Source organism: Eptesicus fuscus, chromosome 1, assembly GCF_027574615.1.
Source record: "Eptesicus fuscus isolate TK198812 chromosome 1, DD_ASM_mEF_20220401, whole genome shotgun sequence".
Classification (NCBI taxonomy): Eukaryota; Metazoa; Chordata; class Mammalia; order Chiroptera; family Vespertilionidae; genus Eptesicus; species Eptesicus fuscus.
This window is the reverse complement of record NC_072473.1, coordinates 22990600-23009025: the sequence shown is the minus strand read 5'-3', so window position 1 is coordinate 23009025 and position 18426 is coordinate 22990600. Positions and strand designations below refer to the sequence as shown.

The 18426-nt window shown below is 36.6% G+C and overlaps 1 protein-coding gene across 2 annotated transcripts in view; it reads left to right on the top strand.

Annotated features, from left to right (window-relative positions):
- Positions 1-18426, top strand: part of DMD (dystrophin) — a 1914059-nt gene that overhangs the window by 400633 nt on the left and 1495000 nt on the right. For both annotated transcript variants that reach the window (XM_054720874.1, XM_028129748.2), the window contains exons 21-24: positions 3005-3175; positions 10208-10390; positions 12011-12145; positions 13812-13961. In XM_054720874.1, the coding sequence (XP_054576849.1) occupies positions 3005-3175; positions 10208-10390; positions 12011-12145; positions 13812-13961 (639 nt within the window). The remainder of the gene's footprint in view (positions 1-3004; positions 3176-10207; positions 10391-12010; positions 12146-13811; positions 13962-18426) is intronic.

The window sequence follows — 18426 nt, the reverse complement described above, 5'->3', positions numbered from 1 at the left end:
GCTTATTCTTGTATTATTTATTAATTATTGTAAATAACTGTAAACCTATATTTGCCCCAGCCTGTAATTAACAATTGCTAAGAAAGTAGATCTTAACTATTCTGACCACAAGAAAGGAAAATGGTAATTATTAGAGGGTGAAAGAGGGATTAACTAATCCTATTGTGGTAATCATTTAACAATGTATATGTGTGTATTAAATTATCACATTGTCCACTTTAATTGCACAACATTATGTCAATTATGTCTCAGTGAAGCTGTGGTTGTGGGGGTGGGAGTGGAGTGCAGAAGAGGCAGTGCAGAATGTTAGATTTACAAATTCTAGAACAGGAAACATGAAGAACTTTCTATTTTCTCCACAAGATTGAGGCAATGTAATCTGCTGAAACTGTGGGGTAAATTGGGAAATTTAACATTTAGAAGTATAGAATTTTGGCATCACTGATATGAAAAAATTGAGTGGCAAATTGTCATTTTAACTCAAACCTTTTCACAGCAATCCTTCTCAAATATGAAACTAGAAAATATACATCTTTCTCTCTGATCAGTTGTAGAGCTGTGGAACATTAAATTTTGAAAAAAAAACAAAAACCAAACTGGATATCATCGGGTCCAACTGTTAGGTTAGTTACAAAGCCAAAATAAAGAGAAATGAAGTAATGTGTCCAGATTCACTTAGTTTGCTAATGATTGAATCCAGGTATCCTGATTCCAAAGCTGATGTTCTTTCCAAAACACTTGTGCTGTCATTCATAATAATTTCCTACCTTTCTTTCCTTAAAAAACAATAATTTCTGAACTTTTCTTCTGGTTTAGTTTTATAGCATGCAATACTTTTTTTTCTACTTTTTTACTACAAGTCCTTGGCAAAGTTCCATTAGTCACTCTGGTATTATTGTTGCTTTGCCAACTACCTCAAAAGATTACAGCAGAGCATCTAAGTAGAAATTTAACAGCATGTTTACTTAGGATTATTATAAGGTTAATGACTATTCAAAATAATTTTATACCTTAATTAGTATAATCTTAGACATAATGTTCTAGATGTGTCAGAGTGAAACAGATTTACATTTCAATAGATAAGTTACTACATTTACCTAGGAAACTAAATTAAAATAGTTATGATTTACCTAATGTAGGCTTCAGATGGTTGTAAAGTATAGGGGAATTGATATAATGATGATTCTGCACATATTTAGTGTCTGGTAAAATACCATTATACTATACTAAAACTATGAGTTACATGTTAAGACTTTACAATTCTGTACCCTACCCAGTTTGGCTCAGTGGATAGAGCGTTGGCCTGGAGACTGAAGGGCTCAATCCCCAGTGGGGGGCGCGCAAGAGGCAGCCAAAAACGATTCTCTCTCATCATTGATGTTTCTATCTCTCTTTCCCTCTCCCTTTATCTCTGAAATCAATAAAAATATATTTTAAAAAAAGACTTTACAATTCTGTTACTTAGAACTCTAATCCCAGAGAGAACAATAACATCATTTGATGAGAATTACTTTTTTAAGGTAAAAGAGAAACACTATCTATAACCATTATAGTACTAAATTGAGGTTTTCACTTGTTACAGGATATGTTGTAACAAGCCATTAACAGGCATGATTTTACTTTAGATGTTTTAAGTCTTGCTGGTTAATAAGTAATAAATTATATTGTTAAATGTTAGTATTTCAGAAACATAAAGCTTTAAAAAGTATAAGTCTGTTACCACAATACTGTTTTGCAACCTGTTTTTTAAACTTAAAATTACATACTGAACAACTTTCACTTCAGTACAGATGTATTGCTGTTATTCCATTGTGTGTGTGTGTGTGTGTGTGTTGTGTGTGTGTGTGTGTGTGTCTCTCATAATTTATTGAACTAATCCTCCATGAAAGCACATTTAGGTTTCTTTCCAATATGTTGCTTTTGTCAAAACTGACTTTAACAGTGTATATGCAACTTTGTACACTTTGTTTTATATGAGTAATTCTTTAAAGTGGAAGAGTAGACTCAGATATACGAAAGTTAACAATTTTAATATATTTGCCCATTTACTGTCTTAAAGGTTGTATTGTGTTGAATATTTCCCTCAACAGGTGTGAAAACCTTTGCTTCCCCATACCCTTGGCCAAACTGGACATTTTTGTTATTATGCCACTCTTAATGTGAAAATGCATTAATTCTTTTTTAATTACTTTGTTAAGGTATCACATATTTGTCATCAACCACCCCATTCCCATCCCAACCCCCACACACACGCATGCCCCCATCCCCCTGTTGTCCGTGATCACTGGTTACAAGTCCTTTGGTTGATCTATCTCCCTTGTCCCCACCCTCCCCTACCTTCCCTCTGAGGTCTGACAGTCTGATCAATGCTGTTCTTGTTCTTCAGTCTATGTTGTTCATCTTTTCCCCTAGATGAGTGAGCATTAATTCTTTTTCATTTGCAATCATTTAACTATAAATGTTACTGAGCATCCTTTCACATATATGGCCACATTTTACTTTTATTTCATTAAATCACATGTCTATGTCCTTTATCAATTTTCTGTTTTTTTTCTGATTTGTGAGAGGTATAGGAATGTTAAGTTCCCATGACATTTGAAATTGTAAATCAGTATCAGAGAAAACAAAGAATTATTACTTCTATATATTATGCCAGTAAATTTGCATTTCCAATGGAAACATTATGAAAAAAATATGTTTTTCTGTAGTCCCTGTTTGTAGAGAAGCATTGTCTCATACAACAGCTAAATTATATAGTCTTAGAGGAATCTGTTTATTTTATTAAGTATGTCAAGTAAATGGCTGTATCTTATTTTTAAGACTTATGTGAAATTAAGTGTATCTAATTACCATGATTTATTTTCCTCATTCATGTAAGCTTCTTACTTTTTCATATTTTCTATCTAAACATTTTATTATTTACAGACTGCTCAATAATAATATCATGCTAATGTTTTATGACTTTTAATATTCATGCTTTATTTGTTGGTTTGTTTTCTGGAAGGTCTATGCCAGAAAGGAAGCCTTAAAGGAAGGCTTGGATAAAACTGTAAGCCTTCAGAAAGATCTGTCAGAAATGCATGAATGGATGACACAAGCTGAAGAAGAATACCTAGAGAGAGATTTTGAATATAAAACCCCTGACGAATTACAGAAAGCAGTTGAGGAGATGAAGGTAAAATAAACCAAATAAAACAGAGAGAAAAAAAGAGAAAGATATAACATTGCTTGAAATTGTGATTCTTCACAATGTGCTCTTTTCTTTGTTTGATAGTAGAGGTTAGTTTTTAATTAATTTTGCTTTAAAGGTCATCTAGAATATATAGAATTTTAAAAATTTTTATTGATTTTAATAAATTGTGATAAAAAATTAAATATTGACTATCACAATTTAGAACATTTCCTCTTGAAATTATATAGTATTAAGAGATGGAATCAGCTAATCACACTAGCTGTTTCTAGTTGATGCAAATTCAATTTGAGAATATATCAAAGTATCATGGAATGACAGTTGAAAAATGTAGTCAGTAGGCTGTGTTAATTTGGTGGTTTAAAGGGATTTCTTAGAACTTGAATGTACTAAATATTTTAGGTGATGACCTTTAATATGGATAGAAAGGACTGAGCTTACATGTACTTCTCTTGAAACAGTATAACAAAATAATAAAATTGATTTAGGACCAAGGAAACTGATATGTAGCAGATAATTGAATCTACACAATGGCATTTCAGTATGGCCGTGGGCAACACAACAGTCAGTGTATCCTCTAGTTTATCATGTCTAAATCATCTTATTTCCTAACTTGAAAGTATGAACTGAGTATTGAAACTTACATGTAAGTAATTGCCTAGCTCAGAGTGGGCACTCAATGATTTGTGACTATAATGAAAGTTATCTTTATGTACTAGCAGTCACACACAATCTAAGCACCTTAGCCTATATGAAATATTGATAGATATTTGTTTGCCTTAAGGCCTCATGACAGAGCTAAATTATTTTGGATTCAGATTCTTCAGTTTAAATGTGTTTTGGCTCCTTGTCAACTGTGTAACCATGGGTGAGTTACATAAATCCAGTTTGTGAACTGGGTGTCAAAATAAGTGTTTTTTTCCAAAATTATTAGAAGGGTGAAACATGAAAGTCCTAATTCACTGCCTGGCACAAAATAAATGGCAGAACTAGATAAGTATTAGTATTACTGTTATTAATATCATTGATGCTGCATAGTAAGAAATAAATTACATGTAATTTATTATATAATTTACATGATGATCCAATGCATACTTTTTATAATTAATAGCAGAAAGAACTCATGTGAAATCTCAGATGCATAAATATAAAATGTATTGTGGTTTTAGTCACATGCAGAAAGTAAAATTAAGACATAAGTAAAACTGTATTTGGATAAACAGTGATAGTTTCTAGACTACTAAAAACTGTAAAAGCATTCCAATCATTACAGTTGAATAATACCATGTGTTATTCATTTATTCACCAACAAATATTTATTGTATACTGTGGGAACCACGCCAGAGACCCCAGATAGTTAAGGTCTTGTTGTTAGTATGCCGGAATGGCCAAGGGCACTCTGAACATGGGAATCTTAATCATAATGTTCAAGGCTAAGAAGCCATACACAGTTGCAAGGCCACAGCAATCTCAGAGTACCCTGCATCCTTCTGTAGCCAAAATGATTGATGTCACTGTTGGAAACTGGCCTTCTTTGTCTAAGTGGTATAATACATGTTATTGACCAGGTAGTATGCTGGGGAGAAGAGAGACTATATGAGACTACAGACAGCTCACAAGAGAGGAGAGAGGGGAGAGGCCAGAGAGGCCGGAGAAACTGCTAAGGCAGAGAGCTCAAATATACCACTACAATGTGAGGCGATAGGTCTAGAGGCAGCATGTGGCTGCTGAGATAATAGTGGTAGGCTCAGAGGCTAACACTGATGCTTTGTGGGAAAGATGTATCTATTCATCAGCCAGTATGCAACTACCTGTATAGGACTGTTGTGAAGAACTGTTTTGTCTAATGGCTTATGGCCATTGGCTCCTTCAATAAAGACTCATTCTTATACACCCATAACTTCTCATGGCTTCTCTGTCTAAGACCTGGCATCCAAGAAGGTCCAGCCCCTGGCAGAGGGGCTCAGCCATGACAGTTAGTGCAGTAGGTAGGGTTTGTGAAGGAACTTACCCTGTGCTTGGTGTGGTCATTAGTAGAATTCAGAAGAATATAAGGACTCAGAGCAACTGAGAGAAGCAGTACTCTAGCTGTTTCTAACACATGCTTACTATGTGCCAAACACCCTTCTAGATACTGAATATAGTGGTGAGCAAGATATAAGAGCTACCTGGAAAATTGGAATTAACATTCCAAGGTGGGGGGCAGGCAACGAATGGAGAAATAAACAAACCTAGTTGAGATCATGATAATTTGCCTCAAAAATGAACAAGAGTTGTGAAATAAAGAATAGTTAGACTTCAGGTGGGACTTGGGAGGGGTAGAATGCTATTTTAGAAAGTGTTGACTTGTAGGGCATTTATGAGGAAGTATATTTAATCTGAGATATGAATCGTAAGAAAAAGCCAACCTTAAAATAATCTTATGGAAGGACATTCCCATAAGAGAGAAGAGCTCCTATAAAGACCCTGAGGCTAATTGGGAAGAGAAAGAGGCCCACCTCCCTGAAGAGAGTAAACTCAGATAATTGACCAGGAATGTTTTTGAGGGGATAGGCAGATATCTGTTAACATAAGAGTTTTGTAGGATATTGAGTTGTTTTCATTCTAAGTGAAATGAGAAAGCATAGGAAGATTTCAACTAAGAGAATTATACTTATTTTATTTATTTATTTTAAATTTTATTATTATATTTTAGAGAGAGGGAAAGAGGGAGAGAGAGAAACATCAATTTTTGTTGTCCCGCTTATTTATGTATTCATTGATTGATTCTTATATGTTGTGCCCTGACTGGGAATTGAATCCACAGGCTTGGTGTATGGGCACAATGCTCTAAACAACTGAACTACCCAACCAGGGCTTAAATATTTTAAAGTTTACTGTGAGGGAGGTCACTATCTGAAAAATTATAGTTTTATAGGATATGAGAGCTAGAAGGTACATTGGAATCAAAATAGTTTGCACTTCTCTCCACTGATCAGAAAATTGAAATCTCCAGATAGGCTGAATAATTTAGTCATAGTCACAGGTTTTATCTATGGTAGAACCAAAAGGATTTAATATATTCTGTCTCAACACAGTCAGTCCACTCAGCCCAGCCCAGCCCAGCCCAGCCCAGCCCAGCCCAAGCTGTTCTGTTCTATTCTCTATTCTATTCTATTCTATTCTATTCTATTCTATTCTATTCTATTCTATTCTATTCTATTCTATTCTATTCCATTCCATCCCATCCCATCCCATTCTTTTTTACCCTCCCCTCCCCTGTCCTACCTCACCTCTTCCAACCCCACTCTACCCTCTTCTCCTCTCCTCCCTTCGTCTTTCCTCCCCTCACCTAGCTTAACCAATGAATCATGTACCACCCCTGTTGCCTTTCTCCTCACATCTCAATACCATCCTGGCTATTCTCACCATCTCTTCTAATACTCTATAGCCATTCCCTCAGATTCCTAAGTAGATAATCAACAGTCAGCTTGTCCTCAGCTGCTCTATTTCTCCTGCTTCCTTCCTTTGGCTCTGGCCCTCTTCTGGCTCTTTTCCCTCTCTCCTTGCACAGTCGGCATATCTGGCTAACAACCCAGTCAGATGATATTTTCTTTTCTAGTGATGAAGAGCAGAGTGTCTCAAATTTTCAATTTTTGTAAACAGTCTTAGAAATGTGTGGCCCAACCAATTAGTCTACATAGGTTGGCATGTTTAAGTAACTACTCTAGCTACAAAATGGGTGCATTGGGGGGAATATTGACAAGCAGAAAAGCTCAGCCAGCCTCTGGCAATAGGAGCAAAGGCAATTGGCAAGAAGATCCCGTTTCTTGTGTTTTGTGCCTGCCAGTCAAGATAACCTCTTTTTGGTCTGTTTCGCTATCTAGAGGGTATTGATAGCAACTTGTCCAGGCTTCCACCTGTGCTCATATTAAGAGAAAATTTAACTTTATTGTCAAAAGAGACTGACCTACTTTAACATCTCTCCCTGATTTAATCAGAGAAAAAGTAGACACCTCCTTCTACTTGAAAAAAGATAATGCTGTTTCGATCACTTCTTTTTTCCCTGTAAACAAAACTTTTCAATTAAACATAAAAGAGCCTATGGGAATGTTTCAGATGAAACATCTCACTTCAAACTTATTTTGGAAGTCTGCAATGACTAGATGCTGAAACTTTATATTAAACCCTTTAAAAAAAACTCTGGAATTGCAGTTTTAACTGTTTTCTTCTTTAAAAACAACAACACAGTATGGTAACTGTAGCCCCAGTGCTTATCATCACTTACATAAGTGCATTTGCTATTCTCATTTATGGGTGACAGGCAAGAATACTGATTCTCACAAGTGAGTGAGCATCAGAATCAACTGGAGGACTTGTTAAAACACAGACCTCTGGGTCCCACTCCAGGATATATGATTCAGTGAGTCTGGGATAGGGCCTGAGATTTTTAATGTATAAAAACTTTCCAGGTAATGCTAAGGAGTGTGTTCCAAAGAAGTTCCAAAGAACCATACTTTGAGAACCACTTATTTGGCATACCAACAATGAACATTGTCTGAGCATATGATGGTTAGCTTCGTGTATGTAAAGGGAGCAAAAGCCACATTTATGATGAGGATTATGTCTAAGGTATACAGTCATTTAGTTGTGTGCCTATCTCTATAGTGGAGAAAATTCCTCATGATCTCCTTTCCTTTTGTATTATATTTTTTTAAAATTATAGTTTACAGTAGATGTTATTTTATTAGTTTTAGGATCTACCTTTGTTTTATCATCTCTGAACTTTTCCCAACTTCTAAGCCTATTTTTAAAACAATTTATGAAAACCTAAAAAGCAAGGAATTATCATTCTGCATTTTTGACAGTTGTATAGGTTGTTTGTAACTTGTATAAAATGTAATTTTATGTATTGGATCCACTGCAACATGCTCCTTCTTTATTGCATGGAATATTTGAGATGTGCTTAATAGAAATTATGAGGAAGAAAAGAAAAACTCCAAGAATGATTTACTTAAACTCTCTGAATCTTTGTTTTCTGTTGTATAATGTGTAATAAGTAAACACATATCACAAGCTTTTGTTAAAGACCCAATAAGATAACACATACAATATGTCCAATGTAGCACACAGCAGAACATACTAAGTGATTAATGGTTGTGAAAGTTATTTGTAATGCTCAAATTATTATAGCTAAATATGGTTTGTGTAGAAACAAATCCCAAGCTCAATGATGGCAAAAACAAAAACAACTCACACAGATTTAGTCAGAATTTTGAATTAAACATTTAAATCAATTAAATTAAAATCCATGAAGGCAATCATTTTATAGTCAAAACAACTTTCATTTGCTATTATTGTATTATTTTTGTAGTATTATGGGATGAAATCCAAAGGCATACACTGATTGTGTTAAAATACATAGAGACATTTTATAGCTGACCTTGTCCAGACCTTGTCCAATTCCTGCCCACATCACCTTACTCTCACTACTGCACTGTGTATAAGTCCAGCTTCCACATGCCAGAACCTGCATTTCTTTACCTGAGGGCTTTCTGTGGCAACTGATTCCTACTTTTCCCACCTGTGTGCCTAGTTTCATGTACTAATAGAGATTAACATTCCCCCAGCAGCCTTCAACCAATGATGGTATATAAATACCCCAGTGTTCTCATCCCTGAGTGGGATAACCCTGAGGCATGCATTTCCCAGAGTTTCCCACCAGCTTTAAACTCTAGTCGCCAACAGTAATTGCTGGTTTTAGTAAGTATACCCTATAATTTCCATTTACTTTCCTGCCTCCATTCCCCATTCCCCTACCCGTATTTCCTTTACATCACACATGGAACTACTTATGCCTGAAAGCTCATCTCAGGGTTGGCCTTTGGAGTAACCCAAATGAAAGATCCATTGTGTGTGTGCATGTGTGTTTGTATTTGTATTTCTAACATGTACACATTGGAAATTGAGTGTAAACACCCTTCCTTCAGCCAAAGATCAACAGTGATACCTCTGTAGTTGAACAAGTTGGGTTTATTACTTTTGGTAATGAGAGAGAATGCATGCCACTGGGAACCTGTGTATACAACATGGGGTTGTGTGAGTAAGAGAATATCAGAAAGAACCTATTGTAGGATTTGAGTTTGCATTAGATGATTTGAGGGAGAGTTAAAAGGCTTTGTTTTGGATTGCATGTTGTCAGTAAGTGGGAGTAACTCTATCATTAGGTATTTTTGTAATTTTTTCCTAGAAGTAGGGAAGACTAGAGTGAGGTGGAAAGTATAATTGATAAAGATGCAGAGGTAACATATACTAAACAGAATAGGTATGTGTTTGGTATTTTGTTGTTTGGACAATTTTTATCTTCTTATCTATATTCAAATGTGATTATGGAGTGATGTGTTGTCATGATGTGTGATGCTAACAAGGTAGCCTTGTCTGATGTTGATATTCTGTGAAATAGTATCTTCAACAGGAGATGATCAAGGCATAGTTGTGAGTCCCAGGCCAGCCCTTTCATATTAGTGGCTATTTCCCTTCTCTTTCTTTTTGTGTTTTCAGTTACTGAACAGAACTTTCTGTTATCAAAATATGGTCCTATATATAGAATTAAGACTTTTCTGTATTAATTATCTTTTCATTTAAATATTATTCATACTGATTTCAGTATTACTCATCCACCTGAATAACTTATAAGTGATTTCAATTCTATACCATGAGATATTTTTGAAATTGGTATTGAAATATTTGTTTCATGTAGATAAAGATAGAGAAATATAGATATCTACAAATATATACCCACATACAGATTACTTTTCAAGATCTATTATATTCTGATTATGATTTTTCCTTTCAAGTTCCCAATTTTAACTAAACCTAAATGTATGGAAATGATTGGAATCAATATTAGGTTTCTTTTTATTTATCTCACTCTAGTAGAGGTGTTGTGAGGAAGGAATTATATGATAGATAGGAGTATATTTTGGAAGTAAAATCCCATCTTGCTATTAACAGAGCGTTATTTATTGTTTTTTTCAGAGAGCTAAAGAAGAGGCCCAGCAAAAAGAAGCCAAAGTGAAACTCCTTACAGAGTCCGTGAATAGTGTCATAGCTCAAGCTCCACCTGTAGCACAAGAGGCCTTAAAAAAGGAACTTGACACTCTCACCACCAACTACCAGTGGCTCTGCACCAGGCTGAATGGGAAGTGCAAGACTTTGGAAGTCAGTTTCTTTTCTTGATTTTTATCAGTTATGTGTCAATTTATGCTCATATGTGAAGCATTGTGATTAAGCACATGGACTCTGGTATAAGAATACTTAGGGTCAAATTCTTCACTTAGGCACTTATAATTTGGGATTTTGGCCAGTTGCTTAACTTATGTGTAAAATGAACATAAAATAGTACTTATTTCATATGGTGTTGAACAAATTAAATGAGTACTTCTATTTAAAGTACTTAGCCTAGTGCTCAGTAAATTTGAGTAGCTATTATCCTAAGTGTTCTTATTATTACCATTATTATTGTTATTATTATTATTATCCTTTCCAACCTCTCTGTGCACTTAACTTCTCTCTTTGTTTCTGCCATCTGAGACTTTTTCATGTTTGTTTCATAGATGAGCTATGTAATTAAAATGCTTTCCTTTATATTTCATTCAGCATATCTATATGAGTGATGCAGGGGCAGGGCATTCCCACATCAGCATCATTTACCATTTGGAACGAAAGTTTCCTTTTTTGTTTGTACTCTCTTCAAAGTCAATTTCATTTCTGTGATTTCAAAGTAATTTTAAGTTCCAAACAGTTAAGCTTAACTGCTATTCTAAGTGGCTTTTAGCTCCAATTCTGGCTGCAGGAGTGTATTTTATGTTGCCAAGGTGACCTGTAAAGTCAGTACATTCAGCTTCTCCAGCTGTGTCCTTCAAATGCATTGGGGACACAAGAGGCCATCTATCCTGATGGTTAAATCAGCAAGGTAGTCCATTAGCTCAATCTGCACCAAAGTTAAAAAGACACATTACCAATCACATCTTCAAAACTCTAAAGTACCCTCGGGTATTTAAGGAGATATTTATATTTTCCTGTTGAGATCGTTGCCCAGAAGGAAGACAGCCTGTAGTACAGCAGGAGCTGGAAATGACCCAGATTTAAGATTTCTATCATCTTTTAAGGCAAAATACTTAATTTCACTTTATGTGATAAACTATATGCAAATTACCAACTAAGTATTGGTAGGTTAGACTAATACTTTTCATCACTTAGAGAGGGACTGTCTTCTATCATTTGCAAGGGCTAGGAGCAAAGGTGAAAATATGGGGAAACTGATAGAATTTAATTTCTCCTTAAATAAAAAAAAATTCCTAGCCTTCATTTTTGGTAGAAGTTAGGGAGAGGTGCTGTAGCAGGTGGTGGGAATTGTGCTATTGTATTTTATAGTTTTTTTCAATATTTATAATCTCAAAGCTGATGGAAAAATGACTATTTTTATATTTTTATCCTCCAGTGCATCTTCCTGCTTTTATCAGTACGGACATAACCATAATCCAGAAATTGGCCTTTATTATCCCTTTGCTTAAAATGCACGTATAAATCTAATATAATGTTGATGAATTATTTCTTTATTTAAAAAAGTAAATCACTGAGCCTTGAATTTATTCATGAAATAAAATATTTCCTTCATGATTTGTTATTATGGATATATTAAGTGACCAAAATGACTAGTTTCATTTTCAGTTATATACAGCAATGCTATGTTTTTAGAAGTTTTTTAAAAATGGAAATGCTGAAGTCTCATAAGTACTTTTTTATTAAAATAGTTCATCTGGGATATTTCTTTTTTAGGAGGTTTGGGCATGTTGGCATGAGTTACTGTCTTACTTGGAGAAGGCAAACAAGTGGCTGAATGAAGTAGAATTGAAACTTAAAACCACTGAAAATATTCCAGGTGGAAGTGAGGAAATATCCAAGGTGCTAGATGTAAGTTGTGAATTAATCTAAATGATGACACTTTACATGCAATATTGAAAGATATCAAGTACCGAATAAAAAATAAATTCAAAACAGCACAGAGAGTCTAGTTGCCATCCCTCCTCCCGCACTGGCGTTTGGAAGAAGCCTTAGTTTTCTCTAAGAACCATCCAGTCTCAAGGTTTTAAAAATAATTTAAATAACCTCTTATAGAGGACATTAGCCTTTTGCCATATCAGTAAGTTCTATATTGACACTTTTCTTTTTCTGCTTAAATCTGCTACAGACTTGCAAAGACAGTTTGAATGCATACTTTTGCTCCTTTGGAGTAGGGCTAAAGAACATAATAATGTAAAATATTATTTTCCAGTTTAAAGGCTACATTTATTGAATTGAGAAATTAAATATTGAAAATCATAGATTCATACCATATGGAATGTTTTGAGTTACTAAGTGGACATGTTTTTATATTAGAAATATGTCTTTAGCATGTTCATATGTTTTAGTACATTCCAAATTTTAGTATATTTTAAAGTTTTATTTTGAAGTCCTTTAAAAAATAAAATGAAGGAGTTTACATGTGTCAATTTTGATTTATGTGAACTTATGGTATTTAATCATTTATGTTGTATACATTTTATTATATTTTTGTTTACTCCTTTATATAAAATGAATATGTAGGTTAGCATATGTATTGTATGTAGAGCCATCCTCTATATGAATATGCTAAAATAAGGTACATAAATTAATCAAGATGTGAAGAATATGCAAAATGTTTCTTTAGACAGAACAGAATTGGGATCTTAGAATGTCCCAGCAGAAACCTAGACATCATTGTATCCAACTTTCTTATTTTCAAAAAAGAATTGTAAAACCTGAAGAGGTATCAAAAAACAGTGAGAGAGGTCCCACGTGGACTGTAATTTTGTTCCTGTCCTATTTAGAGATGTGCATTGACAAAATATTGCATGAGTAAAAGGATGGTGGCCAGGACAAAGAATGCAAAATGCAGTTAGTTATCCTATTAAATGATCAGATTGAAGGACCTCATTCTCATTTTTATTGCCTCCCAGTCCAACAATGGCTACTTTACCTCTAAGTCCTAGATGTGTAAAATTGTATAAAGTGCAGAAGGATTTCTTTTAAAGAGACTGTGCCTTTTTTTTTAATTTGGGGAAGAGAATCTCTTAAAGTTCTTTCTACATATAATATCAGAATCATGTCACCTGGCTATCAGTAGCTACAAGAGAAATTAAGTATTTTACCTTTCCAGATTTTAGAATAGAGGTCATCAAATAAGAAGGTGGCTGTGAATCATTTTAGGTACCTCATTCCACAATCTTGCCATAAGTCCATGAAGATTTACATACAGCTACATCATACAGGTTGCGGCAAAAGTAGATTTACCGTTCTGCGTACGTGAAACAATAGTTTATTCTTGTATTATTGTTTGTAAATTATTGTATTATTTTATATGAACATCTGCAAACTTATTTTGCCCCACCATGTACTTTTTTACAATAATAATGATCTTTCTTGTTTTATGATCCCATTTTAATATTGGTTTAAATTGCTTATAATTTAATTTAAGTAAATCAGAAGACACAAATCATTTTTGTTAATTCAACATATTTAGAAATGAAGAAAAATAGTAATTTTTGCAAATGTGTTTCAGTCACTTGAAAATCTGATGCAACATTCAGAGGATAACCCGAATCAGATTCGCATATTGGCACAGACCCTGACAGATGGTGGAGTCATGGATGAACTGATCAATGAGGAGCTTGAGACATTTAATTCTCGTTGGAGAGAACTACATGAAGAGGTATGATGATAAGAGTGAAAAATCTCTTTAAAATAATTTGCATAAACATCTAGCAAATACATTTAGGGTTCTCATATAAAATGAGGAATATTTATTTTTTAAACATATTTTTATTTACTTCAGTGAGGAAGGGAGAGGGGGAGAGAGATAGAAACATCAATGATGAGAGAGAATCATTGATCGGCTGCTTCCTGCAGGCCCCAAACTGGGAATGGAGCCTGCAACCCAGGCATGCACACTGACCAGAATGGAACTCGGGACCCTTCAGTCTGCAGGCCAAAGCTCTATCCACTGAGCCAAACCAGTTAGGTCAAAATGAGGAATATTTAAATATTAGCTCAGCTTCCATGTTTTAGAAACTGTCACTTGCTAGACATGGCTGAAATATTTTTGTGTGTATTATATCATTTTATCTAAAAATGTTTTAGAGTATGGGTTTGTACAGGAAACCAAATTTAGTGTATTTTAAAAACAAAATGATATAATACCATATGGGTACTTAAGGTGGGAATTGAGCAGTATGTGCAACAACTGGCCACCAGAGCTTAGCCAGTGGTTCTCAACCTTTCTAATGCCACGACCCTTTAATACAGTTCCTCATGTTGTGGTGACCCCCAACCATAAAATTATTTTTGTTGCTACTTCATAACTGTAATTTTGCTACTGTTATGAATCATAATGTAAATGTCTGTGTTTTCCGATGGTCTTAGGTGACCCTGCTAGTGGTTCTCAACCTGTGGGTCGTGAATTCAGAGGTTCTGGGGTTAGTGGGCTGTGTGGCAGAGCACCCACTGGGTCTGCTGTAGTACTTATGGAGCATCCAGGTGGGATTATTCCATAATCCAGTAAGAGAGAGATATCCAGCCCTGAAGTTAAAGAGAATGATTCAGACTAGTTATACACATAGTGGATTTATCAGGTTATATGCTAGTCACAACTTTAGAGTTCATGAGATCACCCCAGGTAACCAAAAAGAAAAAATAATCATGGACACTTTTAGGAATTATATCCCAAATCAAGTTTTAGGCAGAGTATACTGTTTCTACAAAGGAGATTAGAAGACATGGACAAAAAGGTAGAGGAGACTCCAGTTATAAAGCCAGGGTGCTTAGGAGGCAGGAGTCATGAAAAAAAATGTCAACTACAATAGTAAGGTCAAGTAAGATGAGGGAATTAGGCATCAACTAGAGAGGAGTTGGGAGGCTGGGTGAAAAAGGTGAAAGGATTAAGTACAAATTGGTAGTTACAGAGATGTAAATTATAGCATATGTAATATCCTATATAATAAAAGGTTAATATGCAAATTGACTGAACCGCAGAATGACTGATCACTATGATGTGCACTGACCACCAAGGGGCTGATGCTCAACGCAGGAGCTGTCCCCTGGTGGTCAGCACACTCCCACAGGGGGATTGCAGCTCAGCCAGAAGCTGGGCTCACGGCTGGCGAGTGCCGCGGCAGTGGCAGGAGCCTCTACCGCCTCAGTGGCAGCGCTGAGGATGTCCGACTGAGGGCTCCTGGATTGCAAGAGGGTGCAGGCCGGGCTGAGGGGACCCCCCCCAAATGCACGAATTTCGTGCACTAGGCCTCTAGTAGTCAATCCTACCTAATAAAAGAGTAATATGCAAATTGACCCTAACTCCACCACACCCACAAACCACGCCCACCAGCCACGCACACCAGCCAATCAGGAGCAAATATGCAAATAAACCCAACCAAGATGGCTACAGCCATAGAGAGTAGGAGGGAGGCTTGGGTTTCCCAGACAACAGCCCTTGCCGGCTTAAGCCTTCACTCAAGGCTACAAAGTTACAATTATAGAAGGTAAACAAATCCAAACAGAAATGGCGGCAGCTACGGAGCTGGAAAGAGCAGGAGGCAAGGGTTGCCCCCAGCAACGTAGGAAGCCAAGCTTTCCACCTACCCTGGCTGGCCTAAGCCTCCACTCCAGGCTACAAAGTTTCAATTATAGAAGGTGAATAAACTCCAACAGAAATGGCTGCTGGCCACGGAGTGAGCAGGAGGCTTGGCTCTGCTCCAGGCTACAAAGTTTCAATTGTAGAAGGTAAATAAATTCCAGATACCAGGGCCTCCGCTTGGGTCACCAGGGGGCGTGGCCGGCCTGCAAACCACAACAGGCCCCTCGCTCAGGCTGCCCCACGCCCCTAGGGAACCCCCACCCTGATCTGGGACACCCTTCAGGGCAAACCAGCTGGTCCCCACCCATGCACCAGGCCTCTATCCTATCTAATAAAAGAGTAATATGCAGATTTACCATCACTCCAACACACACGATGGCTGCCCCCATGTCATCAAAAATCCTGCCCCCATGTGGACACAAGATGGCCACCACAAGATGGCCAGCAGGGGAGGGCAGTTGGGAGGCACCAGGCCTGCAAGGGAGGGCAGTTGAGAGGGACCAGGCCTGCAAGGGAGGGAAGTTGGAGGTGATCAACCCTGCAGGGGAGGGCAGTTAGGGGTGACCAGGCCATCAGAGGAGGGAAGTTGGAGGCAAACAGGCTGGCAGGGGAACAGTTAGACATCAATCAGGCTGGCATGGGAGTGGTTAGGTGGTGATCAGGCTGGCAGGCAGAAGCGGTTAGGGGCAATCAGGAAGGCAGGCAGGCGAGCAGTTGGGAGCCAGCAGTACTGTATTGTGAGAGGGATGTCCACCGGGATGGGGCCTAAACGGGCAGTCGGACATCCCTCGAGGGGTCCCAGATTGAAGAGGGTGCAGGCTGGGGTGAGGGACACCCCCCCCTCCGTGCACGAATTTCCTAATACCATAGTATATACTCTAGTAATACTCTAGTAATACCATAATAACTATGTATGGTGTCAGGTGGGTACTTGAAGCATGGGGGGACCATTTTGTAAAGTACATGATTATCTAACCACTATGTTGTATATATCTGAAATTAATACAGAACAATATTGAATGTGAACTATAATTTAAAAATGAAAAAAAAAAATTAAAAAGCAAAAAAGAAAATGATGAAATTGGGCAAAAAAGACATCACTTATGAACTTGACTAGAGCAGTTTAGGTGGATTTTCCCGGGGCATAGAGAGACTTTGGTGACAGTTTTACAAAATACATTAGAGAGGAAAAGGGGAAAGCAAGTATATATTATCCTTGTGAGGAGTTGGCTATGAAGTGAAAGAAAGGTTCTAAGGGGGCATTGTAGCCAGGGAGGTCTGCAGGAAACCTTTTGCTAATTAAATGGGGGAGAAGTTTGATCATGTTTAAAATTGGAAATAAAGAAGTCCTCAGTAGGACTTTGTCCAATTCTGAAAAGAAGTAGGTGATTATTGGGGCAGATCAATATTTTGATATGGAATCAGTATGTGCTTTTTTACTTTATTGAAATATTAGTGTCACAAAAAATTGTAGTTCAAGCAAAAAAATCAGGACATATTATAAAACTGACCTTGGCAAAGCTATGAAAAGACCTCAATTTTAATCTTTAGCTGTGTTCAGAATTTCTCTATTATGTGCTTAGGAATAGATTGCTTTCTAACCTGATCTCGGCATCAGCCTCATTTCTGTACTACTCTTGCAAACCTTTAGTAACACAAACACTGTTATGTGTTTATATTTCAAATGTCTTTAGTTTGCATTTTCTAAATGTCTGGCATTTTCCACAAATAAATAATAATTCTACTCAACAACAAATCTTGATTGCACACCTACTCTGTTATATCCAAACTGAGTTACTAAAACACTGAATAACCAATCAGAAAAACTTGGGTTGCAACAGCTCCTTGTATTAGACAGGATCAGATGGGTCACAGGAACTATGCAGTAAGTTTCACAGGGTAGGTTTAATGCCAATAACTACTAACTATTTACTGGGAATTAATGTTTAAGAGAGAATAAACAAGAACTCAAAAGAATACCCAAGGCCTGAGGGATAATACCCAAGGAAAGAACTAATTTGGAAATCAAGGAGATCTACCCAAAGATGGTATTCAGACCTGTTTGGAAATTGTCTCCAGCCCCCAAAATGGCAAAAACATTAACCAGGTTTACCCAACCCAGAACTATTATATAGTCAGGGGTGGATCCAGAGCCACAGGCCAAACCAGAAAACACACTGGAACAGAGAAACCTTTACCTCCCCCAGTGTCACTCCAGTGCCCTCTACAGGCAAAACTTAGTGTCATGCCAGCTGGCAAAGAGAGATCCCAGTATCATCAAGAGATCAAAGTTGAAAGACAATGAATTGATGACTGGCAATCCCCCTATACCTCATTGGCTTTGTGACCCTGGATAATATTTTCAAGCTCCCATTTCTTTATTTTTGATAACAGATCCTGTTTCATAGGGTTCTCCTGAGCAAAATAGAAAATACTTCATAGAAAGTGCTTATTACAGTACTAAGAACACAATACATATTTAAAAAATGATTATAATTTTTATTTTTACCAGGCTCTATGCTATAGCGCCTACCTTCAAAGCACA